The sequence below is a fragment of the Loxodonta africana genome, chromosome 10, assembly GCF_030014295.1.
Source record: "Loxodonta africana isolate mLoxAfr1 chromosome 10, mLoxAfr1.hap2, whole genome shotgun sequence".
NCBI classification, from domain to species: Eukaryota; Metazoa; Chordata; class Mammalia; order Proboscidea; family Elephantidae; genus Loxodonta; species Loxodonta africana.
Window position 1 is genome coordinate 13,634,791 of NC_087351.1, and position 22,822 is coordinate 13,657,612.

Here is a 22,822-nt window from a genome sequence, read left to right on the forward strand (position 1 = left end):
CTTGCTAATCTGAGAGTGAAAATGGTATCTCATTATAATTCCAATTTTCACTTCTCATTATTAGGGTGGTTGAGCGTCTTTTCGTGTTTATGAACCTCCTGTGTTTTCTGGAGGTATTTGACCATTTTGAAATGCCGTTGGTAACTGCACAGATTTTTTTCTTTTAAGCAAAATAAGTGAGTCTTTTTTTAATAAGGAGCTCCCGTGTGGACTCACGTGGTCCCTGGTGACTTGTCTGCATTTTCATCTGCGGCATGAACCCAGAAACGACTGCCTCTGAGTAATAGTTTGGTTATGGGGCGGGTTAGCTGATAACTTGGTTGCTGGAGCCAGTCTCCGTGATTGCTGTTGTCCAAATGCTGACAGGAAACTCAGGGAATGTTTAAAAGGAGGAACAGGGCAGGGCCGGCTGCCGGGGTCAAAAAAAGTTGCCTTCAAGCCCTTTGTTAATTCCAAAGCTGTCATCCTCTTGGTTTATCGCTCCTCTTTAGAAAACAGTGGCTTGAAGATGCATTGTCTTTTTGTCCTTCTGAACCACAAAGTGACAGGATGTGTTGCCAAGGTGGAAGCCCTGTTTGTAAACGTTCAGCCTCATCACACTTGTATGGAGTCTGTGTATCACTGACACTTTGCCTCAAGAAAATTTAGTACAAGCCACATTTGCCAAACCGACTCTGTATGACTTATAGGTGTATTGTCCAAGAATTTCTTGCCTGAGGTATACAAAGCCCACTAGAAAAATGAGGAATGAGCAATTTCCATGTGCATGACACTTGATTCCTGGGTTTTATGAATTGTAATATTAGAAGGTTGAATTAGTATTCCTAGAAGTCCAAAAATTCTGTGACTTTTATCCGGTGATTCCTTTTAGCATAGCGTTGTTTGGAATTGGATGACAAGTAAATTAAACTTTCCGGGCAACTAATTGCATCTCCAGATACGTGCAGACCACTTGCCTTCAAGTCAGCTCTGCCTCCTGGCGACCCCCTGTGTGTCAGAGTAGAGTTGTGCTCCATAGGGTTTTCAGTGGCTAAGCTTTCAGAAGTAGATTGCTAAGGACACAAGGACCTTCAGATTGGGCCAAATGTCATAGCATGCGAGTCCAGTGGAAGCAATATAATAAAATGAAACTTACTGTTTGATAATTTTATCATTTGGAATTTGTCATTCAAATTTCTTTAGCCATCGGAATAGTTTTATATTCTTATGCTGGCATTGTAGCTAGTTGGTATCTGCTATATAAAAACTGAGCTAAATTGATTTTCCAGAGATTTTGACTTTTTGTTTTAGGGACGCTTGATGTCAGAACTAACACATATGATTATAATTTAAGATCTGGAAAGACTCTTTATCGATCATGTGACCCACCTTACAGCTATAGAAAAGGACCCCCCCCCCAAAAAAAAGCCCAAACCAAACCCCTTGCTGTCAAGTCAATTCCGACATATACAACCCTACAGGACAGAGTAGAATGTCCCCATAGGGTTTCCAAGGAGTGCCTGGTGGATTCGAACTGCTGACCTTTTGGTTAGCAGCTATAGCTCGCTGTAGCTCTAAGCAATTGGCCACCAGGGCTCCTAGAAAAGGCCCAACAAAGAGAAATGGCTAAGCCAGTTCCTAGGACTTAATGGGTTTTGTTGGTAGATTTTCACCAACTTCCCTCTCCAGCAAAGAGCTTGTAAAAACTGTGTGGTGGCAGCACCTGACCTCCTCTAACTTGAGAAGGGGAAAGGAGAATCAGTAGCCCAAGGCTGATTCCTGAGGCGGAGGTCAGACATGCCTCCTTTCTCTGCCGTCTCTACCAATTCTGACACCAGCCATCCCTCCCAGGGCACTCTACTTCTCTGCTGGATTCGATAATTCATTGCGGGGGCCATGCAGAACTTACAGACAATACTCATGATTGTGGGATTTATTAGGGAAGTAACAGGTTACAATTCAGGTTCTTCCATCAGGACAGCCTTTTCTCAGCCGTGCTCTCAGGCACACCTCTCTCTGGCCCTCGACCTCTGCCCTTCTTACAAAGCTCTTTTAGCTCTGCCAATAAATGCCCTGAGGCACCCCACTTGCCCCAGGGGCACTCAGCTCTAACTCTGTGGGCCAGCAAACCTAGCTCCACCAAGTGCTTGGAGGCACCCTACTCCATTAGGAAGTCTCCTGCCTGAAGGCATTCAGCTTTCTGGCTCCCTGGGCCAGGAAGCACACGGCACTGTCTTCTGCTGGTTTCCCTGCCACTGCTTCTCTCTGCAGTGGTACAGCTCTCTGTCTCTCCCATTCTATCTCTTGGCTCCAGGAAGCTTCTCAGCGCAGGGATCTTTGATCCCAAGGACATGCTGCACTCTTGGCCCTTCTTCTTGGGTGGTGGTGAGAGCCTTCTCCTGTTCTCTTGAATTCGCTGCCTTTTAAGCCCAGTAGGATGGCAAAACTGACAAGTCCCCTTGGTGGGCCACAGTTGCCTTATTTGCACAGTCGCACGCAGTTACTTGGGTGGGAATTACAAGACCACGGCAAAAAGGACCACACAAAAGCAGTTCATCTCCCCACAGAGCCTAAAATGCCATCTAATATTGTATCTTTTCAGGGCAAAGTCCTCTTTAAATGGACCTGCTTCTTAACCTAATTTTAATCTGTGATGGCAAACAAGATGCAAAACCCAGTTTTCCCTTTTACTTGGTTACATGACCAGAAACAGCAGAGTTACTGGACTAAATTTTAAAAAAAAAAAAAAAAGAAAGAAAATCCATTGCTATTACTTGCAACTCATGGCAGCCCCATGTGTTACAGAGTAGAACTGAGCTCCGTAGGGTTTTCCTGGCTGAAATCTTTATAGGAACTGGATCTCCAGGCTTTCTTCCCAAGTGCCACTGGGTGGGTTGGAACTGCCAACCTTTTGGCTAACAGCCAAGCGCTCTGTTGGTACCACCGAGGGGCCTACTGGACTAAGTAAAAAAAACACGTGAAATCTTCCTCTGTTCCCATGTCTGCAGATTAATGTGATTTTCTTCCCAAGTTTCTTCTACTGGCCATTGCCTGGGAGGGTCCTGCAAGGTCAGGTAGTCCACCATCTGCCGAACGTTATCTTGCACAACATCCCTGAGGAAGGAGGGACCGGCTATGAGGTTAACTTGCTTATTTTATGAGGAAACAGACACAGAAAAATTGATTTACAATCTCTTGGACTAAATCCCAAGAAGGAAAAGGGAGGGGAGATAAAGGGTAAACAACCCAAAGCCCATTTCCTGGACAAATTGGGTCCTCCGTTTTTATTTAAATTTCAGTAGGTTCGGTGGCCAGCCCTCCTTCAGGCCGGGTGCAGTGAGACAGGAGCCTCGAGTAACCACAGGGATTTTGTTGTAGCCAACTATATCCTCCAGGAGGTGACCATGACCTACCAAGAACTTTAAGGTGAACCCATGTTGGACTTCTACAAAAAGAGATGAACTCAAGAAAATCTGCGTAGATATGGAGGCCACAGCATCTCTCCGGGTAGCCCTCGCTTGGCTTCTGATTAACCAGGATGGCATGACTTTAGTATCAGGCCCTCCCCGTACCCACAGGAGCCTGGACTTCCCCTCGCTACCTCACCCACCCTGACCATGTGTCTGGGCAGCTGGGGAGAAGGAGGAAGATGGGCTAGGGAAGGTAGAGAAGGCAGTAGGGGCAAAGTGTGTTTCGTTTTCTCACTAGCTTATTCCTGTTTCTCTGAAAAGTACAGCCAGTTGGGGCTGCCTCTTCCCCCAGGAGGTTGTGTAGTTGCAAAGACATTGCTTCACCCTCAGGTTTTCTTGAGGGTGGTGTCCAGCATAGCCTCTGGCTGGAAGGTGTTGGAAATCAAGACCCTTGTGTAAACACCATTATACATGAAAAGGAACACCCTCCTCAATAGTATTGTTAGACCAATTATTTTTACTGTAGGGCACTTAGAAAATTACAAGTCATCCAAAAAAAAGTCACCTGTAATCCCACCATCCTGATGTACACATGGTACAGTGCAGTGGCTGGGTTAGAGGCTCTGGGATCAAAGTCCCTGGCTTTGAATCCCAGCTTCCCTGGGAAATAGCTGTGACCCTGGGCAAGTTATTTAACCTCTCTGAGCCTCAGTTTCCTCACTCGTAAAATGGGGATAATAATAGTACCTACCTTACGGAGTTGCTGCAGGGATTCAATGAGATAGTCATGTAAAGCTCTCAGCGGAGTGCAAGGATATGGTGAGAGCTCGGTAAATATTTGCAGCAGTTGTTTATTTTTACCTTTATTCTGCACCCAGCCACCAGGAAAAATTTCCAGCCACAGCCTTTTCCAGTTACAAAGTAAACACGCCTAGAGAAAATGCAAGGGCTCTTAGGACATGTTTAACTTAAGTGGCTGTTACTTAACAGAAGTGACTATTTTTGAGAAATATATATAATACCTGAGCAATCCCAGATAGTTTGTGTTTATTTTGAGATAATTTACACTTCTATAATTAGTAACGGAAACCCTGGTGGTGTAGTGGTTAAGAACTCGGCTGCTAACCAAAAGGTCGGCAGTTTGAATCCACCAGCCACTCCTTGGAAACCCTGTGGGGCAGTTCTACTCTGTCCTATAGGGTCGCTATGAGTCAAAATCAACTCGAAGGCAATGGATTTTTTTTATAATTAGTAACAAACCCTTCTTCTAGAAACTCACACCACTAAGCAAGTAAATCCTTTAATGTGCTAAAAATCAGGTACACTTTTTTTAAGTCAATTCAGTTTATTAAACCAAATTTACTGAACACCTGCAGTGCTCAGTAGTAGACAGTGGTGAACAGAGTGGTGGGGGTCCTCTTCCTTCATAGAGTTTTTGTTTTATATCCATTGCTGGGGAGTTGATTCCAACTCATAGCAACCCTATAGGACAGAGTAGAACTACCCCATAGGGTTTCCAAGGAGCCCTCGATGAATTCAAACTGCTGGCCTTTTGGTTAGCAGCCGAGCTCTCAACCACTATGCCACCAGGGCTCCTTTTGTCTTATAGTCACCAAATAGCCCAATCTTTCCAGAGTTTAAGCGCTGTGAGGGAGAAAGCAATGGTGTTGTAAGACCGTGCCACGAAGGGCCTGACTGGTACTGTAAAGTATTCTGCAGTGGGCGGGGAGTTACAACCTGCGCTTTAAACAAGACTTGGTCAACGAAAGGATGCAAGACCACGGAGGACCAGCCAGCAATGATTAAGACTTGACTGCTGCTCTCAGGCTGCACACAGACTCTGGGCTGTGCAAGGCTGTGGCAGAGAACAGACCCTGTGAGGAGGAGATAAGCAGGGAGGGTCAGTTCAACTCAGGTGCAGGAAAGCTTCTGGATGGAAGTGGCCCAGAAGAGATGCAGAAGAGGGAAGGGCATTCCAGTAGAAGGAAAAGTCTCGGCAAAGGTGCAGGCAGGAGGCAGAGTGTTTTTGAGAAATAGCAAAGGGTCATGTGTGGTTTATAAGGTGGGGAGGGTAGAGTTTAGTAAGAGACCGAGAAAAGGCTGGAGCAGTCAGGTAGGTTGGGCCAGGTAATGGAGAACCTGTCCTGTAAACATTTATTCTACACATAATCAGGGGCACGTGCAGTTTTTAAAGATTATCTCTGAGTTCAAAGAAGGTAGGGGTAGGGGTTGTTTGAGGGCTAGATTGGAGAGGAAGGAGCCTGGGGGCAAGGAGGACAGTTAGAGGGGCTGTGCCAGCACTGACTCAATGCCTGTCTCATGCTGGACACTGGACTCAGTGCCAGAGGGACACAAAGATGAACCTGATGGCTAGGGAACTTCGGGAGAGAGGCAGGTGTTTATTCAAACAGATCAGCATGGTGAGAACTGGGGTAGGATATGACTGCCCTGGAAAGATGAATGGAATGGGGCTGCTGACTCCGGGAAGGCAAGGAGAAGGCCTCAAAGAGGGGAAGTTTGAGCAGGCCCTTAGGCTGTGTTCAACTGAGCATTGGCCTTGCCCACCCAGGAGTAGAGTGGCCTCTGGCTGGCTGGTCCTCTATTGTTTTGCATCCTTTCATTGACCAAGTCTCGTTTAAAGCGCAGGTAATTAGGAACTTGGCTCTGGAAAGAAATTTAAGCTTTTTTTTTTTTCTGTTGTTCTATTAATAATAGACCGCCAAATTTGCTTCCTCAGGGACCCCCACCCTGCATTTACCTGAGCCAGGGAGCAAACGTTCCAACCCCAGATGCCATTTCCTGGTGGGTCTTTCTCTCTCCAACCTGGTTTCCACAGGGGCTGTGACGGAAAGCCCCTGGTTGGGTGGAAGGGGCCCCTTCCTTCCTGCCTCCTCCCTTTGTTCCCAGAACGGGGAGCAGGACTCAGAATGCCAAGCTGGGGTCTTCCGAAGGACAGATTCTCTTTCCCAGCTCCCAAAGTTACAGAGCTTCTGGGTCCTTTTGTAAAGATAGAAACTGGATTTTTAAACAGTTGGACTAATTACAGCTCTGTTTTGTTTCAGACTAATAAAATTCCACTAAGAGATCTTACAGAATTGAATTTTCTATAATTAAAAGAGTGCAGTACTCAAGGGTGACATCCTTCACTTTTTGAGCTAACCCACTCTTTAGTTAAAAGGTGACTTCAGAAGATTGTTTCAGTTCAAGGTATAAAGAGTATCTCAGGGCATTAGTCTCGAGGGTTCCTCCAGTCTCAATGAGTCCAGTTAGTCTGGATTTTTTGAGAATTGGAAGTTCTGTTCCACATTTGTCTCCTTTATATCAGGATCCATCTACTGTGACCCTGATCAGAACATTTGGTAGTTCTCCTGGTCTCAAGGTAAAGGAGGCCATGGTTCATGGAGACAGTCCGGCAGACTGGTTCCTTTTCTGATTCTTGGATTTCCTTCTTTCTCTTTTGCTCCAGACAAATAGAGACCAACAGCTGTATCTTAGATGGCCACTTGTAAGCTTTTAAGACCCCAGACACTACTCACCAAACTAGGATGTAGAATATAAACTTTATGACCTATATTATGCCAATTGACCGAGTTGTCCCATGAAGTTATGCCCCGAAGTCTTCAAACCAAGAAAACTAATCCTGTGAGGTGATTGATTATGTCTAAGAAGTATCAGCATCTGTAGCCCCGCTTTGTTTTATTTTATGTATAGCAACCCATAGGACAGAGTAGAACTGCCCTGTAGGGGTTTCCAAGGAGCAGCTGGTAGATTCGAACTGCTGACCTCTTGGTTAGCAGCCTAGCCCTTAACCCTACTATACCACTAGGGCTGCATTTTATGTATATACATGTACATATGGAAACCTTGGTGGCGTAGTGGTTAAGTGTTACGGCCACTAACCAAAGGGTAGGCAGTTCTAATCTGCCAGGTGCTCCTTGGAAACTCTATATGGCAGTTCTACTCTGTCCTATAGGGTCGCTATGAGTCGGAGCCGACTTGATGGCAGCAGGTTTGGTTTTTGGTTTTATATGTGTGTGTGTGTGTGTGTGTGTGTATATGTAGATGTATATAGTTTTTGCAAAATTACATATACACTTAGCGATACTCCCTTTTTCTTGTGTACAACTTAGTGACATCAGTTATATTAGTCAAGCTGTACATATTTCACCCATATTCAAGTGCTACTTTTGAAATTTCTATGGTTAAATGAATGAGTTCAAAAGATACTGAGTATTAATTGTTTAATGAGAAACTAATTTGCTCCATAAACTTTCACCTAAAGCACAATTAAAAAAAAAAATTGGGGCACCATGGGGCAGTGCTATTATTACATCAGCTGTTGCCACCCACACACACACACTCGCACACACACAGGTTACCCACCCACGTGCAAGCTCACCATGCACACATTCACAGCCACGTGTTCCCCAGGTCAGGCTGGACCCTGCCTGGCTGGAACCAAACTCATAAACTGGGAGTGTCTGTGCTTCGTGAACCCTCACTCTAAAGGGCTCTTTTACCACCTCGGCCAGAAACAGGACATTTGTGGAATTACGCAGCCCTCAGAGTTCCAGTGGGCAAGTCAAATTTTACTTTGACCTCTTTGAGTGGCTCTTGAGACTGATCTTGATTAAAGTGTAGAGGTAAATTCCACTCCACATACAGCCAGATCAGTTATGTCATCCCCGTGAGGAACAAATTTCATCTTTCTGGTTCCTTTTTTTTTTTAGCAGTAGTGGAGATGTGTTTCTTTCAACAGGTTTAGCAGCTTTGGGCTCTTTTCTTTCTTTCCTTCTGAACGTTCTTCTTTTCTTTATTTGTTTTTACTTTTTTAAATCAGTTTCTTTGAGGCATAATTTATGTATAATAAAATGCACCCATTTCGATTTTACAATTTGGTGAGTTTTGACCAACTTATGTACTGGTAAGCCACCACCATTGTCAAGGTATATAAACTTCCCACCACCCCGAGAAGCTCCCTCATGACACTCTGCAGTCCATCGTCAACCCCACCCCCAGACACTGGCCACCACTGATACGCGTTCTGTCACTGCGGCTTAGTTATCCCTGTTCTAGAATTTAATGTAAATGAACTGGTACAGCATGTACTCTTTGTTGCCTGGCTCCTTTTACCCAGCATTATGTTTCTGAGATTCATCTTTGGCCTTGCCTGTGTCAGTAGTTCATTCCTCTTTATTGCTGAGTGATATTCCACCATGTAGATGTGCCAAGGTTTGTTTATCCATTTGCCTGTGGAGGGACATTCGTGTTCTTTCCAGTTTTGGGCTATTATGGATAAAGCCAGTAAGCTTAGCTCTAAAGAGTTATGTCCCTCAGCAGCAGTTCCAGGTACTTCCTAAAACCTGACTCACAGCGACCCTAAGGACAGAGTAGAACTGCCTCATAGGGTTTCCAAGGAGCGGCTAGTGGATTTGAACTGCCGACCTTTTTGTCAGCAGCTGAGCTCTTAACCACTGAGCCACCAGGGCTTTAAGCACTCCCTCGGCATACCATAATTATTAATTAACCTTGGACTTTTGTATTTGAAGCATCTTTAAATTCCAAAGGATATTCGGTGTACTCCCAATTTCCAGGGGACATGTGTTCCAATCCAAAAAAACCCAGTGCCGTCAAGTTGGTTCCGACTCACAGCGACCCTATAGGACAGAGTAGAACTGCCCCATAGAGTTTCCAAGGAGCATCTGGCGGATTCGAACTGCCAACCCTTTGGTTAGCAGCAGTAGCACTTAACCACTATGCCACCAGGGTTTCCCATGTGTGGGTACATCCGTGAACTTGGCCATCTGTAAGAACTGAGCACTGTGTGCCCTGACCAAAGACGGTCAATTCAAGATTTTAAGAACACTGTGCAGGCCAAACAAAACAGCATCTCAGGGCCACATTCAGTCTGAGGGTCACTGTTTTCAACCTTGCTTTAAGCTGTAGCTCAGTTCACAAACCTACTTAGCACAGTGTGGCTGACCTCTGATGTGGATAAGAAGCACTATCTTCTGTAGCAGAATCTTTGGGAAAATTCCTTATTCTTCCCCGAGTGAGTACATGTGTGTGCCCTGAGTTATCCCTGCCATGTGAGTACGCACAGGATTTTTCTACGTCACGGAGTGTCTGATTAGAATCAGATTTATTCTAGGGGCAAGCCGGGATCTTTAAGACCATCTGGTTGAAGTCCGCCCATTTCACAAGCAAGAAAAGGAAGGTCGCTGGGCCTTTGTGAGTCCACTGGCTCTATTTACAAAGTATGAGTGGTTTTCTGCCCAGTCAGTATCTTCTGTTAGCTATTTTCTCGGCACTTGAATTCTCTCACTTGGCTCAAGTATCACTGTATTGTTGTTTTTACCCTAATTAATTTTGCTGTTTCCCATGGCTCCAGACTATATTCTCCCCAGCCAGACATCCTTCATTTGTTGTACGACATTTGTTTTAATCCCGCTGTGCACCAGCATTTGATACAAAGATTGAAAACATCCTAACCAGTAACCAGTAGTGCTTTCTAGGTGCCAGGGCGGTTCTAAAGCCTTCACATGTATTAACTCTTCAGCCCCATGAACTACGTATTATTATTAGCCCCTTTTTGCAGAGAAAGAAATGAGGCACAGAGAGGTTAAGTCACTCGCTCAAGGTCACAGAACTAGTAAGCAATGGAGCCAGGATTACATCCCAAGCAGCATGGTCCAAAACCCGTACTGTTAAGCACTAGCTTGTGCCATAATGAGAAAAACATGGCCGCTGTGGTTAAAGGATTTGTAATCTAATGAGGGAGACAGATACAGCCACTTGATTATGAGGCACTGTGCAAAGTGGTGCAGTAGGGATGCAAAGCGCTCTGAAAGATGAGAAGAGGGAGCAATTGATTCCACCCATGGGGGGAGAGAAATAATAATGACACATATTATGTAATAATATATTGTACAATATATAATAAAATATAATAATAATAACTTACCTTTATTGAAGGGTTTATTCAGTCTCAACATAGTACTGGGCACGTTATAAGCATTTTCTCTTGTGATCACCTAATAGCCCTGTTTTACAGATGAGAAGATTGGGGCTTAAAGAAAAGTTAAGTAACATGTAACTGAGTCAGGGTTCAGCCAGGTATTTTGAAGAATGAATAGGATCTGGGCAGGATTTGTAGATCTGGACCAGAGGGGAAGCGTTTGCCGGGGCCAGGGCCCAGCGAGAGCAAAGGCAGGGAGCATCCGTGAGTTTCAGAATTCAAGTTCAAAAAAGCGTATTTGAATTCTGGGTTTCCTCGGATCTACAACGCACCACCTAGCCGTCTATTGGTAACTCCGGGATGAAGAGAAACAGTACTTTAACTGTTTGTTTTGCTCACCACTGGAAACTTAAGTGTAATCTGTACAATCCAGTCCTTGGCATTCAGTTCAACGCAGTCGTTCTCAGACTTGACCGTGCAGCGCAGTCACCGGGGGAGCTTCATCGGCAGCCCCAGCCCCGGCCCCGGCCCCGGCCCCAGGCCCCGGCCCTGGCCCCGGCCCCTGGTTAGGTGGGCCCCTCATGGGGTGGGTTGGGGAAGGACCTGGGAGTCCGTGTTAACTTGCCCCTTGTTTGATTCTAATGCAAGACCACACTTTGCGAATCAGTGGTCTCAGGTCCTCCAGACTCTGACTGGCTCTTTTCCTTTTGAGAGATGATCAGCGTGACAGCGACAGAATGTTCCAACTCACCAAATGCTGAGGAATTAGGCTTTTAGGTTTTCTTCTTAACTAAATAACTTTCATGGAAAGTCAAATCATTTCTTAAGGATCAGCTAGGAGCTTTGGGGAGATAGGTATTTGGTGCCCAAGTCCTTCACGGTACAGTAATTGAGCAGACCAGCCTCTCCCAGCTTTAATAGTTCTCTGCTCTCTTCCCAGACACTCGGTGAAATCTATATCTTTGATTACATTATCTGACATGTGACCAGCAGTCCTTTTACACCTGCTCAATGACAGTAGATAACACAGCTTTATCTGCCTGTACTTCTTAAGCCTTATTGAGCTCTCATTGTTGCTTTTAAACAAGAAAATACGGACATATGGTCATTCCTCCAGAGATGGGTATTGGGTTCACTTATAGTAAACTTGCACCTGGCAGCTCTGTTTCCAACAACTTTTTATTTCACTGTAGCTTTGGAATGAAATCTTTTTAAGGACATTTAAACTCACTAGCAGGAACCAAAATTTAAGTTCAAACACGTGGTAGCTACCAAGGCCAGCAGCTCGTCCACAGCCCCTCGGAAGAGGAGACACCATCTCTACATGGCTGACAGCCCACGCGCTGGTGTGGCAGTTGGGTTTCAGCTTCTCTGCCTCGGGGCTGGCAAGTTTCTTGTGGCATTAATTGTAAGAGACATCCAAATTTCAGAAATACTAAAATGTAGGGAAAAAAACCTACCAGTCATGGTTCTTGGTAGCAAACCAAGGAAACAGATTCTGACTAACGTAAGCAGAAAAGGAATTTGGGGGGAAGATCAGGTCATTCACAGAATTAATGGGAAGGTGGGCAAACTGGGCTCAGAGGAGGGTTAGCAAGCTGCCACCGCCAGATTCTCAGCTCGGCATCCCACCGTGGGTGCAGGGAGGAGGAGCTGGTCGCCTGAGTCTAGTTCACCTGCCTGTACCCTACCCTCCTAAGGAGGGGCCGGGGACTGCTGGCCACACCTGCAGCTTTTATTGCCCACAAATCCACTGCTGTCGAGTCAATTCCAACTCACAGTGACCGTATAGGACAGAGTAGAACTGCCCCATAGAGTTTCCAGGGAGTGCCTGGCAGATTCAAACTGCCAGCCTCTTGGTTAGCAGCCGGAGCACTTAACCCCTACGCTACCAGGGTTCCCACAAGGCACCCCCAAACAGGAGTGATGTTCAGCAAAAAACCACTCATGTCCACCCCAGTGTGCTGCCGGACAGCACTTTCTTTAAACCATATCTGAACTTTCAGTTACTGGGTTTTGGCCACAAGGGAGACCACGTGAGAGAGCAGGCAGGTGAGAGTGACCAGTCAGTCACCCATACTAGACAAGCAGGGCCACACACAGGTTCTTCTGGTGGGTGCTTCCAAGGCGTCCTCCTGGCTCCCGGAGGACAGCACCCTCACTCGTCTGCGGAGTCTCTCCTCCCATGGTCTGGGGCCGTCTGCTGTGGAAGTCAGTCTCAAATGACAGCAGCACCTACTGTTACCTTGGGAGGCAGTTTGTTCTGGGCGTGCAGGGACAGGACTCAGGGAAGTCTTCACTCTAAGTCTTTACATACTACTGCGTGACCCATTCAGGAGGTCTTTGATTTTCCTCTGTTGTACACTGACTGCTGACGGCTGTGAAAATAAACTCCAGCCCTCCTTCCGAAAGCTCCCTTTGCCCCCCCAGCCCCCAGGGAATCAGCAAGACAAAGCAGAGGAGTGAAAAGCGTGGACTGGCAGTGTACAGAGAGGCACAGAGATGAAAACACCTCGTTCAGGGAGTGGTTTCCCCTGGGGCAGACGGGTGGGTACCCGGGGTCTTCAGCACTTCTGAACGTTTTGTTTTCTTTTTAAAAATGTCTGACTCCAGTTTCCTTGTTTAACTACTCTCTTACACCTGTTTTCAAATTCATGGAAACTCTGACCCATTGAACTCCTTTATTTTTGCCTGTTAGATCCTTCTCTAGACGCTTTCTGGTCCACCTTAGATTCCACACTCCCTCTATGCAGAGTGAACGATTACCCTGGAATTGATGCTAACACTTTTGCATTTTTGCTGTATAGTATGTATCCATAAGGTCCCAGGGTGGGGCAAGCGGTTTGCAATCAGCTGCTAACTTGAAGGTTGGCAGTTCGAACCCACCCAGTGACACTGTGGAAGAAAGGCCTAGCAATCTGCTTTCATGAAGATCACAGCCAAAAAAACCTATGGAGCAGTTCTACTCTGTAACACATGGGGTTGCCATGAATCACAATCGACTCGATAGCAACGGGTTTGGTTTTTTTGGGTATATCCGTAGGCTGCTGAGTATTGTTTTGTATGTTAACATTTCACGTGAATATTATCATATTGTACATATCCTCGTGAAACTGATTTTTTCTAGATTTATCTATGTTGATAAGTGAAGATCTAATTCCTTATCATGGCAGAGTGGTGTTTTATTATATATAAGTAGGCTTAGTATAAAAAGTATCTGAAGCAAACATGGCAAATGTCAAACTTCGTTAAAGTTGCACGCTGCTTAGGTCAGCATACATGTTATTCTCTACACTTTTATGTACTTGGGAAAGCTTTCATAATTTGAAAAAAGGGGGAAGAGCACTCACATAGGAGTCAGGAAAGGTGACCCCACACCTGGGCTCTAGGCTGGGCTAGAGTAAGACTCCGATTCCGTGGCTAATCAGACCCCGATTAAAAATAAACTTTGTGGGCCAGGCCTTCTCTTGTTGCTTTTCGTGGGAATCTGCCCCCCTGGGGAAATGCCTGAAAGCCTTGACCGCAGGTTGAGAGGAATGTTTATCTAACTGCGTGAGTTGGAGAGTGTTGGTACGTGGCCAGAGCAAGCTAAACAGAGTCTGTTATGGGCCTGGCCGTTTTAAAAAAGAAATTGGCAAGAAACCATTTCACAGAATAGCTGTGAGACATAACTTTTAAAAATATTTATAACATACTTAAGATATAAATAGCCCAAACGATAAATAGTGGTCACCGCCTCGGCCAGGACAACCTTTGACCTCCTTAGAACTGTAGGAACTAGGGTTAAGAGAAGACGATCCCTCTTTTGTGATGTTTACCGGGCACCTGGAATCCAGATTTTCTTCCCCTTCCATCGCCGGTGCTTTTAGAAACGTGAGATTTTGACAGAAGTGGGAGCTTTTGACCCACGGCCTGTGGTTTTACAGAGCCATTAATCAATGTTGCCATTGATCTGAAAGACTGTATTGGGTAATATAAGACACCTGTGAGGGCTAACCAAAACTACAGATATGGAAGTAAGCAGTGCACCATCAAGGTGACCATGAGGCCCTCTTTACTCCCTGTTGCTTGCCGTGGAATGGCCCCCAGGACACCCAGCATTAGGCAGATGGTCCAGCCTGGGGGCCCCATTTGAAATGGGTCTCAGGGCACCACCATCCCTCCTCCCTGCCCCCGGCAGCTGCCGGATCCCCGCAGCAGTGGAAGCACTGACGGCCTGCTCTCTCCACCCAGGCTATGACTTCTGCCAGGTGCTGCAGTGGTTTGCAGAGCGGGTCGACAGAATCATCCTGCTCTTTGACGCTCACAAACTGGACATCTCGGACGAGTTCTCGGAGGCCATCAAAGCCTTCCGGGGCCAGGATGACAAGATCCGCGTGGTGCTCAACAAGGCTGACCAGGTGGACACACAGCAGCTGATGCGTGTCTACGGGGCCCTCATGTGGTCCCTCGGCAAGGTCATCAACACACCCGAGGTGCTACGTGTCTACATTGGCTCCTTCTGGGCGCAGCCCCTGCAGAACACCGACAACCGCAGGCTCTTCGAGGCCGAGGCCCAGGACCTCTTCAGGGACATCCAGAGCCTCCCGCAGAAAGCAGCTGTGCGCAAACTCAATGACCTCATCAAGCGAGCCAGGCTGGCCAAGGTAAGCAGGAGACGCCCTGGGCAGCAGCCCTGGGCCAGGCGTGCTTCTGCCCTCTTCTCTAAAGGGCAAGTTGGAGTGGGGGGACTCCCCTCCAGAAGCTTTAAGGAGTGGAACCTGTAATAGGCTAAGAATGTAACCTCAAGGTCCGGTTGTTGTTGCTTGTTAGATGCCATTGAGTCGGCCCCCAACTCATGGTGACCCCGTGCACAACAGAACAAAACGCTTCCTGGTCCTGCATCACCCCCGTTAGCAGTTAGTGATCAGACCATTGTGACCCATAGTGTTTTTGCTGGCTGATTTTTGGAGTTAGATTGCTAGGCCTTTCTTCTTAGTCTGCCTTAGTCTGGGAGCTCCGCTGAAACCTGTTGAGCGTCATAGCAACATACAAACCTCCACAGACAGACGGGTGGTGACTGTGTCTGAGGTGCACTGGCTGGGAATCAAACCCTGGTCTCCCGCATGGAAGGTGAGAGTCCTACCACTGAACCACCGGTGCCCCATCAAGATCAGATAGCCCCGTTTAAATTCCAGCTCCTAGCTCTGTGATCTCAGGCAAACAATTTAACCTTTCAAATCTGTTGTCTAATCTATAAACTGGAGCTACTAAGAGAACTCCATAGGATGCCGATGGTGATTCGGTGTAGCAGGGATTACAAAGCAGCTGGTGTGGGGCTTGGCACACAGGAAGGATCAGGGCACTCTGTACATGGAAGCTGTTATCGCGTTAGGACAATGTCAGGTAGCCAGCTGACCCCAACAACGACACCAAGATGGCGCCACTAATCACCGTGTGCCTGAGATGTAGAGCCTGCTGTTGCTGCCTGGCCCCAGCGGAGCCCTGGGAGGAAGACTGGCTCACTCTAACCTTGGGTGTGCTGGTTTGGGAGCCACACCCCTCCCTACTCTGGGTTGTGGCCTGTGACTGCACGCTGGGCTCCTGGCTCGCTGCCTCGTAGCTGAGCCTTGTGGGGTAAGCGGTAGTCTACTGACCTCCCTCAGGTGATAGAGGCAACTCTGTCCTGTCTCTGAAACAAGGAAAGTGCGTGACTCCTTCAAGAGAAAGTATAGGAAAAAATGGGTCTTTAAAAAGTCTCTGTGTGTTTCATGGTTTTCTAGTGCTGGAAGTGCCCTCCAAGCTTATCTAGTCCCAGTACAGTCCACACCTGCATGACCGTCAGAGGTCCTGGGAGATTTGACCAGAGCCTCTGATTCAGGGGAGTGTGTGTGTGTGTGTGTGTGTGTGTGTGTGTGTGTGTGTGTGTGTGTAAATGCCTGCACATATGTGCATGTGTGTTTGTAAAGCTCCCAGGTGCGTCTGATGATCAGCCAGGTTTGAGAACCAGAGATCTATCCTGGCTCCTTAATTTTACAAGGACAAGGTACAATGGTGATTCCCCCAAGGTCACCTTATCTGCTAGTGATGAAGCCAGGACTAGAGGGCAGGCCTCCTGGCTCTCAGCCTCGTCCTCTCTTTGGGCCCCCTCACTTAGGCTAAGACTGCTCCATAGGCCTGTGTCTCCACATCCACTGGTACCTGGGTCAGGAAGCAAAGTCCCGACACCCTGTTGTCAGCACACCTGCCCTTCCGTCTTCTGGCAGTCAGGAGTCCACGCCCCTCCCACGTTCCTCTGGCTTCACAGTGAGTGGCTTCTGCCTCCGGCCTTGGGCCCAACAGGTCAGCCTCCTGAAGTCCAGCACCACTTTGCTTCATCCAGTCAGCATTGACTCGCACCCCAGGGGCCAGGGCTGGGAGCCTACAAAACCCCCTTGTTGCAGAATGGTGAGCTGTGTGCTGATTGAGGAGTGGACACGGTGCCATGGACGCTCCGAGGGAGGGTGACTGTCTGCCTGGCAAGGTGACAGGTGTCACTGAGGGAGACAGCTGAGTGGGTGTTAAGCCTTCCACCATCTTCTCCTGGTGGCTCCTCGGCAGCCTCCCTCTTCATACCACTGCTCTCAGGGAACTGCATGTCTCCGTTGCAAAAAGAAATGGCTTCCTTGGCTGCCACTGCCCCGTGTATACTGCCTCAGTGGCTGCCTTCTTCTCTGCTGACTTATGCCCCAGCGTGCCCACGTACCTTCCTCTGTGTCCCTCAGCTCGTCTGCAGCCGCATGGCGCCCTGTGAGTCACCGTTCTTCAGCCTTTCTTCCTGGTGCAGCCTGCTTCTGCCCCACTTTTGTTCCAGTTCCACAGGGCAGCTATGATAACTGGTTTGATCTCTCTTGTGAATGCACTTTTCACAGCCTCTCCTGAGACAATTTCTCCCTCACGCTCGCCCTGGGCCTCATGCTTGGTGGCAGGAAGTCTGTTTTTGCCTCTCCCACCACCCCTTGTCATGTGGTATTTTTCTTCTCCAGCTGGTCCAGATGAACTTAACCTTCAGCTGGTACAGACACCCAACACTATTTTATACGCTAAACTTAGCGAATTATGTCATAGCCTTTGCAGATGTCAGAATTTTTTTTTTAACTATTTTTAAATGCCTATGAACATTTTTTATATGCCAGTCACCACTTAGGGCCCAGTGACTCAAGATGCAGCTGTATCCAGTCACATAAATAAATCAGGAGCAGAGAACCCACTGGAGCCTTGGTGGCACAGAGGTTAAGAGCTACAGCTTCTAATCAAAAAGTTGGCAGTTCAAATCCAGCAGCCGCTCCTTAGAAACCATATGGGACAGTTCTACTCCATCCTGTAGGGTCGCTATGAGTCAGAATCAACCTGATGGCAACGGGTTTGGGGTTTTTGTTGTTGTTGTTCTTTTTTTTTTTTTAGAGAACCTACTAGGGTGCCAAGAGTCTTAGAACTCCCCGCCACCCTTCAATGGCTGATGTGGCCTAGGTTTATAGGCACAGAATGCTGACACTGTGAACAATGAAAAGCCTTGTGTGAACATGAGGAGCAGATTAAGGCAGTCAAACTTGCTGAGCTTACTTATAGGAAGAAAACTCGTATTTGTTTTCTGCCTAAGAATAGTATTTGGCTTGTTCCTTTTCACAAAAGAAAATGTTTGAAGTCCGGATGTTTCCAGCCTGAGCTTCTCGGTGGCGGTGTGCTTGTGGGCAGTGCCATGCTGAGAAGGGAGGACAGGAAGCGTGGACAAGAAGCAGAACTCAGCACCACAGCTTAGCCACAAACTGATGACACTCATTTTACTCTGTCTGCAGTTTTGTGTTCCATTTGTGAACTTGCTTTTGCTTACATGGACGAGGTGTCACCTGCGTTTTCCTCTCGGGAGCATTTCTGTTTCATGAAAAGGCTCTTTTATTTTGGTATATTAATTTTATTTCCTCTGCTCTGGTTTTTCTTTTGCAAGCCAACCCTTACTGAGGGTCCGCAGTGGACCAGGGGTCATGTGGTTTGCGTTACAGGTATCCTTTTGGTTGATCTTATCGATGACTACACAAAGTTTGGTGTTATTATCCTCACTTCACACGTGAGGAAGCTGAAGCTTCGCAGCCCGCACGTTGCAGGATATAGACGCAAACCCTAACCAGGCTGACTGCTGGGTCCAGAAAGCAATCACGTGACCACCAAATCCAGAGTGGACAGCATCTAGAATAGCTCCTTACTTAGGGCCTGGCTTTCTGCATGAATCGGTCATTGTATTTTATAAAAATTCTCCATTTGCAGAAACCCTTCAAAGTTTGGAGATTCATAGAGCTGACATTTTGAAAACATGTAAATTTTTCAGATGTCACCTAAGAAGCGCGAAATCTGAGTTGGGGTGTGGACCGTGTCTGTTCATATAGCACTATCACTAGGCAGAATTCATGGCCCAGCCAGAAACACAGCAAGTGCGCTGTTACCATCCTGCAGGGATCAAACTCGAAGTGTCGTGAAGATGGCCATTTAATAATATGAAAAACTGATTATCTTAATCAAAAGATCTCTTGAAACTCAGTGATTTCCCTGTTTTTCTTATTTATATATATCTTTTTTCACAACTCTCTATTTCAAAGAAGAGGAAACCATTAAGAGTTGGTTTTGGTTAACCTCAAAGATCACATCTTAGAATACCGGTATACATCCTTTGAAGACTGTCCACAATCCAAGATGCCAGTCAAGGTTCATTTCATGATTCTTTAGAGTAAGCTATTTTGGGAAAGCCCAAAAAAGGGTTTGAAAAATATAGTTTTATCCAGTTCCCATTAAAATAGCAAGTTTAAAGAAATTAGCCTCATGCAAATCCCCAATAATTTGTTTCATGGGATAAATGAACAGAGGTAAAAAGTTAGGCAAGGTTACTGTCAGACCTCACTCTTTATAAACATGTTACTCAAGGATAAGATCACACCCATTTGGAGGTCTTTGCTCAACCAAAAATGAGTCAATGTTTGAGGAAGGAACAGCTAATAATGAGAAGGAAAAGGAGAGCTCTGTGATTTTCGGGGTTCGCTATAGCCCTGTGGAGTTTAGTTTCATCTTCCAAGCCTTCTCCTCTTAACCCACTGCCGTTGAGTCTATTCCGACTCATAGCGACCCCATAGGTTTTCCAAGGCTGTAAGTCTGCCACATCTTTCGAACCGCCAACCTTTGGGTTAGCAGTCAGTCACTTTAACCACTGCACCACCAGGGCTCCTTCGTTCTCTTCTTAGTCATGTGTAACATGTGGAGCCCAACATGCCTGCCTGTCTGCAGGGTCGCATTTGTCCTGTGGAGACATTGGACATTTTGAAGTTAACCAGATGGACGGATCCTGGCTAAGGTGTGTGAGAACCATTCTAGAATGGGCAGTGGTTATCACCCTTTAATGCCTACTCCTCCATGGGGTTTTTAAAAATAGCTCAGTCGGCAGCCCCCAGCTGCTGTGGATGTGTGTGCAGTGCTTGAGCCCATATATGGAAGCCTGTCTCTTTGAAGGCTGGCCTCAAATGACTGGGTGGCCCCCTTGAGTCCCCTTTAAGACTGCTGAGCATCAAGCTCCACTGTTGGTCTGAACAGAATAACAAATGCGGCTGGAGGAAGGGCGGATCAGCTGCTCTGCTCTGCCTCTCACAGCGCGCACACTCCTACAACACATGGGCTCACCTCTCCCTTCTCTGATTTTTTAACAGAATTGCTTATATCATCATAAATTCACATTTAAAATGTGCTGATCCCTCCCCCCTTCCCCCTACCTTCTGTTCCTCTTTCTCTACCTTCGTCTCTTTCCTATTCTTTTCTCAACTAGTTGTTTCTCATAAAGAACAAAAGGTCTCAGGCTGCTTCAGCCTTCTTCCACGGGGGCCGCTGCCAGGTGTGGCTCTCAGTCCGGCCTTTATCTGGAGAGACAAGTTTGACATACTGTGGCAGGAATGAATGGATTTCAGCCATTCACACCATCCCCTATGCTTACCAAGTGTCCTTCGAAACCTATAGGAGGAGCGCTGGTGACACAGTGGTTAAGAGCTTGGCTGCTGACCAAAAGGTCAGCAGTTCGAATCTACCAGCCACTCCTTAGAAACCCTATGGGGCAGTTCTACTCTGTCCCATGGGTCGCTGTGTGTTGCAGTTGACTCAACAGCAACGGATTTTTTCTTTTTTTGGTTTGGTCCTTGTCAGAAGATTACAGTCTTTGTCCATGTTCCTATTCATTGTTCCTAACATTTGTGTGCCATATTACAGCCTTATTTACATATGGGGAGAACAAAACAAAAAAAAAACAAACCTGTTGCTGTCAAGTTGATTCTGACTCATAGTGACCCTAGAGGACAGAGTAGAACCGCCCTATAGAGTTCCCAAGGAGTGCCTGGTGGAGTCGAACTGCCAGCCTTTTGGTTAACAGCCATAGCAGTTAACCATTACGCTGCCAGGGTTTGGGGAGACAGAGAGTAAATGACCTTTCCAAAGCTCCCCGGTGAATTGGAAATGATCAGATGTCAAACCTCAAATCAAAGTTTTCCAAACTGTTGTTCCATAGGACACAGTTCATTCTGAATTCCAGATTTCCAACAGCTGCGGTAAGATTTTTAATTCCTACCCACAGAAAGCAGTTCGTTCTTTGGGGACAGGATGAGACAGCGGAATACTAGTGCCAGCTCCACAGCGCCTAACTGGCTATGTGACCTTGAGTAAGCTGTATGAACTTGCTGGAAGCGGTGTTAAATTAGATTTATGCAGCCCCTTCCAGATTGATTACTCCATGATTCTATGAATAAGAAGTCACCTTGTACCTTGATAAACTTCTTAAAGGCAGAGGCCACGCACGGAGCCTGACCCTGGGTTATTGTCTTAGGGCAAGAGGGGGAGGTAGCGTAGCAGTAGACCCTGACAAAGCAGGCCACCAGAACGTCCTGGAAGTGGAGACTGAGGCTGAGAGCAGCCAGCGGCATGAGTGAGTTACCTGAGGGTAGTGATTCAGGTAGTGCCAGGCAGGTGGAGGGAGGAGGGAGTTGAAGCCTGCCATGAGATCTACCCACAAAGTGTGTCAGGGCACTGGTACCTAGTGTCCCAGGGCGGCTCACTGCCAGCAACCTCGGTCATCAGCCAGTAAACCCCACAAGGTCCAAGAAGAGGGAGCAGGTGCCAGCAGTGGGTGGAGAGCTGTGGCAGGTGTGGAGTTCAGTCCAGGTAAGTTATGCTCGTGGCCACCAGGTAGTGTTGAGGAGCAGGGTACCAATCCTAGGGGCTGGATGGCAGTCAGCCAGATTGAGGAGCGGGGATAGAGACTTCCCTGAGCTTGGGCCTGACAGCTCAGAGGTACCATACGTACCTGGTAGGCGGCATAGGGGACTCAGGGAGCCCTGTGAGGAGCCCATTAGGGAGCCCTGTGGGGGCCGGCAGCTGCCCTAGCCTGGGGCTGCGGGTTGGGAGACTGAGCTTTAACTGCATTCCAAGGCCAGGAGGTTGCCCTTTATTCATCACATCTCAGGATGGGGTTAAAGCTTCGAATTCTACATGCAGGGCTCCCAAACCTTGGGTTTCTCTAGCTGTCTCCGAGAATCTCGTAAATGTTTTAAGTTGGTTTAACTTGAAAAATAAGTAAATAAACAAATGTCCTAGTGACAGACAGATTTAGAATTCCCTCTCCAAATCTGCACTCTCAGCACCAGCCCAAAGCACTGTCGCCCAGCTTTGTTTCTGTGTTAAAATGGCCTTTGCGTAGATGGAAACGCGGAGTGTCGGCTTTTGCGTTTATGCACCTACTTCAGTGTCCACATGCTCGCGACATGCTCTTGGCTGCGCCTTCAGCTGAGCTGTGGAATGTATCTGCTTACTGCCTCTATTTAATTTCTGTTCTTCCACAGATTATAGTAGAAGTCTCTTTTCTTTAATAGGATTGTCCATAGCTACATAGTCATTTTCTTTTTGTAATCTCCGCTCTGTTTTTTATCCTTTCTTATTTTAGTTATTTACTTGACTTCTCAATTCGCTATGAGTCAGAATCAACTCGACAGCAGTGGGTTTGATTTTGGTTTTTTCCTCAATTACTGTCTAGAATTCAAGATAGACAAAGAGAACTTTTGTAATGAACATTTCTTAATGCCCTGAGGTAGGAAATCAGTAGAAGAGTGAAATGTTAAAGAAGGGTGTGACAAATGCAGACAGAGCCCTCCCAGTGACACCCACCCACCCACCCACCCCGGGGTAACAGTCCTGGGCCTGCTGCCCTCCAGCTGATCAGGGTGCTGGGGCTCCCCTCTCCCAGAGGTAGCATCCATCACTCAGCACGGCCCCACCGCTGACCCTGTGCAGAAATGACTTTGGTGCCACCTGCAGAGATCTTGGGCTGTAAGCTGTGCGTGGGGAGGTTATAGAAATCCCCATCTCGTTATTTCCGTGTAGATCAGCACTTACATTGGCTTCCAGTTTCGTTTCCTGGTGCTCCCAGACATGGGCCCCAACT

At 47.0% G+C, this 22,822-nt stretch overlaps 1 protein-coding gene across 2 annotated transcripts in view; it reads left to right on the top strand.

The window, feature by feature from the left end:
- EHD4 (EH domain containing 4) overlaps positions 1 to 22,822 on the top strand; it is a 73,491-nt gene that overhangs the window by 38,768 nt on the left and 11,901 nt on the right. For both annotated transcript variants that reach the window (XM_064292144.1, XM_064292145.1), the window contains exon 4: positions 14,581 to 14,993. In XM_064292144.1, coding sequence (XP_064148214.1) covers positions 14,581 to 14,993 — 413 coding nt within the window. The remainder of the gene's footprint in view (positions 1 to 14,580; positions 14,994 to 22,822) is intronic.